The 8006-nt window shown below is 38.6% G+C and overlaps 1 protein-coding gene across 1 annotated transcript in view; it reads right to left on the bottom strand.

The window, feature by feature from the left end:
• Positions 1-784: 784 nt before the first annotated feature.
• The window catches only part of SLC1A1 (solute carrier family 1 member 1), a 60106-nt gene continuing 52884 nt past the window's right edge, over positions 785-8006 (bottom strand). Inside the window, exons 9-12 of the mRNA NM_001310783.1 lie at positions 6490-6612; positions 5770-5964; positions 5107-5241; positions 785-1150 (exon numbers count right to left, since the gene is read on the bottom strand). Of these exons, the coding sequence (NP_001297712.1) occupies positions 904-1150; positions 5107-5241; positions 5770-5964; positions 6490-6612 (700 nt within the window). The 3' untranslated portion in view covers positions 785-903. The remainder of the gene's footprint in view (positions 1151-5106; positions 5242-5769; positions 5965-6489; positions 6613-8006) is intronic.

The raw sequence follows: 8006 nt of genomic DNA, 5'->3' as shown, positions 1-8006 counted from the left end.
TTTAGTTTGCATTATGTGTTGCTTTGTAGCCTGTTTTCATCTTCCTGACCTCTGGCTACTTATGGGCTGATTAATATTTGGTTAGAGTCAAGGGTGGACAAGAGTAAAGTACCATTTCTCCATCTGATGTCTATGTATCAGGATGCCACTGAAGTGGACCAAAACTGGTGAAGTTTCACTTTATCAAAACTCTTCAAAAGCCAGAAGCCAAAATCCACAGCAATGTGTTTCACATTGGAAGGCCAGCAGCTGCCATTCATAGGCAACACAAGAGGAAGTCTAGCTATGTAAGCAATGGCAGCTCTTCCATGCCCAATTATTTCACAATTAAAGAAAAATGAAACCCCATTCACACTAGAATACTTACTACAAGGCCTTGTTCTGTTCCTTTCTGACTCAATTTACCCTAGAGGTGATCTCTCAGCTGCAGAAAGGAGTATTTTGGCACATGATCAAGTTACAGTAGGTTTCTGGTACAGTGCAATGTGTTTAGAAGGCAAAGATGTCAAAAGAGATTTTGTAAAGGTGTTTTGTAATGCAGGTGAGATGTGGAATGCTGTGCTACTCCTGAGAAAAACACGTTTGGCTGTTCCAGCTATTGATCCCCATATATGAGCAAGCTGATTCCAAAGAGGCAATTCATAGCCTCACCAAGCGTGTATACCACCAAGTATTTTACAAATGTCTTTTTCTTCAACATATCAGCAAGGAGCAAAAGTGGTGAGTTCAAATTGTTGACAGAGGTGATCAGAAGGGGGCAGAACCAGTGAAGAGAATCAGTCTGTGCAGTAAATCAAATATATGTGAGATGTAATTCATTTTCAGTTACCCTTTAACTTTTTAAGAATGCATATGGCCATGTCCTTTAGTGCTCCTGTTTCATCTGAAAGCTACTTACTGGCTTTAGAACTGAGATGTCTGCGTGAAGGATATGGTGTCAGACTTATCCACAGCAAAGCCTCCATTGACATACGATTTCTTGGTCTCTGTTTCATCATTATCAAGTGTTGTTGTTTCCAAGGCAAAAGGGTTGACTATATTAACTTCAGAATTGACATCCATCTGCTCCAGCTCCTTTTTAGAGAGCTTCTCCACTATCCCTGTACCAAAGGCATCTCCCAAGACATTAACCATTGTTCTGAATCGATCCCTGTGGAATAAAAATGTCAGAGAAATCATTCAATACGTTACCTAAAAAATCCTTTTAGTAAACATAAGCGATGTTACCAAATGGTGAGCTCATGTTTTTTTGCCAGTGTGGATTCTAGGCCATTCTGGCCTTAAAGGAAAAAGTGCAGGAGGACAAGGGATCAAAGGGGAGAATTTTTGCCATATGAATTTGAACAAACCTGGTGTGACTTCCAAAATGAATGCCTTTGTACAGGATGAATGAAGCTCTAAGTCACATAACTGGTCTGTTAACAGCAGTAATCAAACTGCTGTGCAGAGACTTTAAGAAGTCTTATGTAGAGCACTTCTCAGGCCCTGGAGTATGCTACACAGCTGGCTCTCTTTGCGATGAGACCACTTTTGGAGGAATGGGAGGAGAGACTGTGGGGCACAGCATAAGTGTTTGCCTTTTGCCTTTTTGATAGTTATTTCCTCAACTACAGAAGTGCCTAGCCCAGTATTTTGGCCTAAACTCTTGCTAAAGAATTGATGTACAAAGTTGTGTTAAGTCACATTAAGAAACACTTCTTAATGCTTCTGTGCTGCAAATTTCTCTCCCAAGAGAAATGTGACCTGCAGGCCTTAAAAATATGCCATTGCTTGGCAGAAAAGCAGGAATACCATGCAAAACGTGAAAACTGGCATGGGAGACTTCAAAAACAATAATGCAGTGAATCAGTTCCCAAACATAATTCTACAACAGTTGCTGAACTCTAGCATGAACAGGTGGCTATGGATTCTTCATGTGGGAGGGGTAGGAAAAGGAAGAGGGAAGGATGTAGTAAATGTCCAGTACGATCAGTAGAATGAGTGAATCACACATTAAACTCATTTTTCATAATAATCATATTCTACTTCTTAATTATAAACATGGAAAATCTCCTCAAGCCTACATAAAAAAAAAAAACACCTTGATGAGTTCAGAATTAACTAGAAGATTGTTAATAAGCACAACTAGCAGGTTACAAAATAATACATTTTAGGCAGTAAGTACAAAAGGCAAAAATGTTAATCTACATGTCATCATGATGTGCATCCCATCTGCTGAAGTGCAAAATGCACTGCCAATGATCCCTTGTTCATGAAATTAATCTTTAATTTTCTTTACACAGCAAGACACCTTCATCTGAAACATAAGTCAATTAGAATCAAAGACAGTTCTCTCATGGTGGAACAAGTATCTTCCATGTACTATTATTGTGCCTAAGAATCATCTAAATTGCGGACTGAAGAAAAGACAGAAAGGCCCTGCAGAGGGAACTGGTTGGGTCAATGGGCTGAGGCCAATGGGATGAGGTTCAACACAGCTAAGTGCTGGCTCCAGCGTTTTGGTCACAATCCCATGGAGCGCTACACACTGGGGGCAGAGAGGCTCAAAAGCTGTGCAGAGGAAAAGGATCCGAGGGTGTTGGTCGATGCTTGCCTGAACATGAGCCAGCAGTGTGCCTATGTGGCCAAGAAGGCCAACAGCATCCTGGCTTGTATCAGGAATAGCGCGGCCAGCAGGACCAGGAAGGTGATCGTTCCCCTGTACTTTGCTCTAGTGAGACCACACCTTGAGTACTATGTTCAGTTTTGGGCCCCTCGAGAAGGACATCGAGGACCTGAAACATGTCCAGAGAAGGGCTACAAAGCTGGTGAAGGGTCTGGAACACAGGTCCTATGAGGAATGGCTGAAAGAACTTTTTTATTTTTTAATTTTTATTTTTTGTTTTTTAGTCTGGAGAAGAGGAGGCTCAGGGGAGACCTTATTACTCTCTACAACTACTTGAAAGGAAGTTGTGGGGAGCTGGAGGTCGGCCTCTTCTCACAGATAAGTAGAGACAGGATTAGAGGGAATGTCCTGAAGTTGTACCAGGTGAGGCTGAGGTTGGAAATTAGGAGAAATTTCTTCTCAGATAGAGTAATTAGGCACTGGAACAGGTTGCCCAGGGAAGTGGTGGAGTCACCGTCCCTGGAGGTGTTTAAGGAAAGGTAGCATGTGGTGCTTGGAGACATGGTTTAGTGGGTGATATTGGTGGTAGGGGAATAGTTGGACCAGATGATCATGGAGGTCTTTTCCAACCTTGATGATTTTATGATTCTATGATAACGTGCGTTAAATTATGATTACCATAGTAAGTACAGAATGACTGTTCTCTTCCTGTCTCATTCTCATGAAGAAATTAGAGGAAATCAGGTAAAAGGATTATGAGATGGCTTAAAAAAAAAGTATTTTGTGCAGCACATTGTTAGGTTGTGGAATTCCTTTTCACAGAACATTTGGATGCTAGAAGTTGATATGGGTTCCAAAAGAAACAAGGTAATTTCATGTCAGAAGAAATCTGTTGAGCACTGTTAAAACAAAAATCACTTCTAACATGGGAACTTTATGATTTGCCACTTCCTGAAGGCTAAGAAAGCACTTTGGGAAAAGTAACAATATGCATTTGTTTTGCTCTTACATTCTTCTTTAGATAACTGCTCTGAGGCAATGATTTGTACAGATCTTCACCATCCTTAACAAAACTAAATGAGCACTGGTAAAAGAGCTGGAGAAAACAAAATGGTTGTGGAGCACAGCAAACAAACCTATTAGACACTGTTGCAGACAGTTGATGGGGGAAACGTACACTGTTTGGTGATGTTTTTTTTTTGAAGGTATGATGTTTATACTGAAATTTAATTGATTCTTGGATCCATTCAATGGCCTTGCTTTTCTGGAGAACAGTTTCTCTACAGATTGAAAAATTGAGTTATATAATCAAATAAATTAAGTGTATCTGTGAAATGCATAGGTTGCTGCCAAGAAATCCTTCAAGAAAATCATTGAAAAAGGTGGGCAAGGAAAAGGAATGAACTTACTTCGAGGGTAAATATAAGCCTAAGAAAATGAAATGCAGAGTCTATGAAATGATTAGTATCTGTGGATTGGTACCAATAAAATATCACCCATGATGAGTTAATGCTGGTGATTAAGACCTCAGTCTGAGCATGATAAGCTGAGTGCCCAGTCTGATAAGCTAAGTGTCCAGTCTGAGCCTGGACACTTTAGGAGGCAGAAAAAAGCTGTATTATAAACTAAAGTTATACTCCTTTACTTGGGAATCTTGTTATCCTTTCCCAGTGAATCATGGGACAAAACTGAACACCTATTCCTTTTTGAACTCCAGAATACATGATGTCATTCTTTGGGGTTGTTGCAGAAGTTTCTTAGAAATGTCTTGTTTGAACAGAAGACTTCTGGTTAAGTGCTTCTTTCCAGAAGGTGATGCCTAATGGGACTGAGGTTTTTATGTGCTCTAAGGTGAAGTGGTTGGGATCAGGGGTAAGTAGTGCTTTCTGAATTTGCATGCGTGCTTGCTGGTCATGGGGCTGTATCCTTAAGAAACTGTCTCACTGAAAAGCAGCTCAAGCAAACTGATGCTGGCAGAATGTGCCCTTGTAGAGCCTGTCGTGTGTGCATATAGAATCAAGGTCCAACTTTGCTTAGTTCATGTGCTCCACTCCATCTTCACCAGCGTATGGCATTTATGTACTTTGTTAAAATCAGCTGAGATGATTCTGCTTGTGGCTGCATTTGATTTTTGTGAATGGTGTATCTATTTAGTAAAATATGGTAGCAGTTGAGAAACTCCAAAGGTGCTCCTCAGTACTGTGAAACATGCCTTTCCTGAGCGTTACACTAACAATTTAACAATGTTGTGCCCACTGGCTGAACAGAATCTCTGGATGTGAGGTTATTAACTTCCATCCCACACTGTAGGACTTCTCATAGAATTATAGCCATGGCTACATCCAATTCTATATTGAACAGGGCCGGCCACAAAAAGAATCTTTGTCCAATTCCTGCAGCATTCCTACATGATTTTGTTCTTCACAGGCCCACATGTTGCTGAAAAGCTTGTGTAAGAATTAAACATAATAATAAATAAATATCAAGTGCTTTAAACTTACAGAAGCCAGTCAACTGCAATGATCAGAGTAACATCTTCGGCTGGCAGGCCAACAGCACTCAGTACAATCACCATGGTGACTAGTCCAGCTTGGGGGACACCAGCAGCTCCAATGCTGGCTGCTGTAGCTGTGACACTAAATCCCAAATAAAGACAGAAAAATGCATTCAGGATACGTTCTGCTCACAGTAGCTCTATTTTCTGGCACAAACGGGCATATTTCACTGCAAGGAAGAAATCCAAATATTCCAGTTTTCTTGTTGACTAGTATCTACTCAGCATGTGGGGACAAGTCAGTTGGACAAGTTTGAAACAGTGCCATCACAGTTCCTAACACTTGAAGCAGAGTCCAAGCAAACAACTGTTAGGATTACAATGCAGAATAAATAGATAAATGCACGTCCAACATACAACTTAAATCATATGAAGATGCTGAGTTGGGTTTGCAAGTGCTTACTGTGAGATGATAACAGCAATTTCCCAATATACCTTGGCCTAGCCCACCTTCTCACCTGGATGCATAGGCTCTGGAACAAGATATGAGAATTATTCTGTTTTCTTCTGTGCTGTGAATGATAGCTTCAACTCTCCCATAAGGTATTCAAAGTAAAATCATTCATTAAAAAAAACACCAACAAAATGCATGTCTTGGCTTTAGTCTTACCTAATGGTAACTATTTGGCCAATATCCAGTTCCAAGTCATTCAGTTGTGCAATAAATACAGCTGCTACTGCTTCGTAGAGAGCTGTGCCATCCATGTTGATGGTAGCTCCAACTGGAAGTACAAACCTGGTAATTCTTTTATCAATGAAGTTTTTTTCTTCTGCACAGCGGAAGGTGACAGGCAAAGTTGCTGAACTGGCACACAGATAAACACAGAAAGTAAGCACAGGTGATATACCATTTCCTTTATCTTTTCTTTCCCTTACAGCCTGATTTGCAGACAGGAAGGCTGCAATATGAAAGTGAAGAGTTGGGTTTTAAAGCAAAACTATCTTTGCTCTTTCTTCAAATTACAGGAAGAAATAACAAAGTCTTAGTTATCCTCAAAAATACACATTAAAATTTTCATAATGTATGTAACACTGAAACAGCCTAAAGCAGGTCCATGAGTAATTAACTGAATGGCAAAAAAATATTTCCTGAATTTGCATCTGGAAGACCAGACTCTACTTTGGAGAAAGGCCAGCACAGCTTCACTACAATCTATACTTCCCTTTTGGGTACTGCAGAAATAACCTCAAAAGTAATATTTCAACCCTCCAAGGTATTTACAATTGTCCAGGTGAAACAGATATGTAACAAAGTGACAATAAAATCAGAGCACAAACAATGCAATTACTACTATAAACATAACAGAAAATAAATGTTACTTTTGTTTACCTGGAAGAAATCATGAGGGCTGTCAGAAGTGCCTGAGCCATCCCCATGGCAAAACGAAAAGGATTTTTCCTTACTATTATTAAGTAGATCAGTGGCAGAATTACAGTGGAATGGATTGCAAGGCTGCAAAAGAAAATGGAATAGTTAAATTGATGGATAGATTTCATTGCCTTGTTTCAATGATAAGACGGTCATAAATGACATCTAATTCTGTCTTCAAATACAATTGTGAAACTCTCAGAGACTTTAGTTACATCTATCTTTAATACTTAGAGAACAATATTCTATTTAAAAGTCCACATCTATTTTGTGGAAAATTGTGTAAGCCGAGGTCTACAATTCAGACGTCTACAATTCAAACATGGCTATTTTACATTGATTCTATATATTAAACTGAGATACTTCAGACTGTACAAATGCGATATATGTAGTCTTACATATATCTTTCACGTTGTAAGGTGCTGAAATACTGTGTTTTGAAACTATTACTTTTTAAAATTAAGTGTGTAGACATGCAATGATGAAATTGTCCTCCTGACTTTACACATTGCTCAGGTATCTTTGGATATTTGAGTGTGTTTCAGGGACATAGTCACCCTTCGAACATTGTGCATTAATCCTGAATGCATATGCTGTAGAGTTTTGTGGCCATTAAGATTATAGGCAAACAGCCTACTATGGGCATATTTGAAATTAAATATATGTGAATAGTCTGTGAAGTATTTCCTATATTCCAAAATCAAAAGCCATCATGGCAACATCAGCTTTTTTGAAAAGAAATTATCACAACATGGAAACACAAAACCCAGAAGTGTTGCATATATGACCTTGGTATTTTTATTCTGTCCTCACAAGATAGTCTTGCAAATGTATAATAATAATAAAGCACTGTGCTGTAACAGTGCTTTATGATTTAGAGTACTTGATAAAGATGACAATAAATCATAGTGCCATTTGTTCCGACAAAACCAGGCAATTAAGAGCAAGAGCCACAGCACAGAAATTTACAAAACCAGTAAAAAGGCCCTGACATTTAGCTACTTGTTTCCTTGGAAAAATGATCTTGTTAAAGACAACGGGAATTAAGTTTTCACTCTTTATGTGAAAAATGTTTTATTTATTGGAATGTACAAGAGAGCACACAACATATATCCATAAAGTTCTGTAAAGAACTCTAGAAAGAAACATAAAAATTTATAAAACAGTGCCTGAGAACAAACTGAATTACGCAGAACATGTAGACAAAATATAAAAACTTGGATATTGTTGGGTGTCTTAACAAAAATGACGCGAGTAAACTTTTCAAGTAATGTCTACATCTACAAACATAATGACTTCCAAATAAAGTTATTTTGAAAATTTTAGATCTGCACTTTGCACCATAAACATGGCATTATCCAAAATAACATTTGTGCATATCTATTTTGTTACTACTGATTTTCATGAAACAAATTTGAAGAAATATTTATTTGCATGTATTAAACACAACACATAACAAGCAGCAATTAAACACAACA

Source organism: Anas platyrhynchos, chromosome Z (genome assembly GCF_047663525.1).
Source record: "Anas platyrhynchos isolate ZD024472 breed Pekin duck chromosome Z, IASCAAS_PekinDuck_T2T, whole genome shotgun sequence".
Taxonomy (NCBI): Eukaryota; Metazoa; Chordata; class Aves; order Anseriformes; family Anatidae; genus Anas; species Anas platyrhynchos.
Note: the sequence above shows the minus strand (reverse complement) of the source record. Positions and strands in the feature narration are given on the sequence as shown.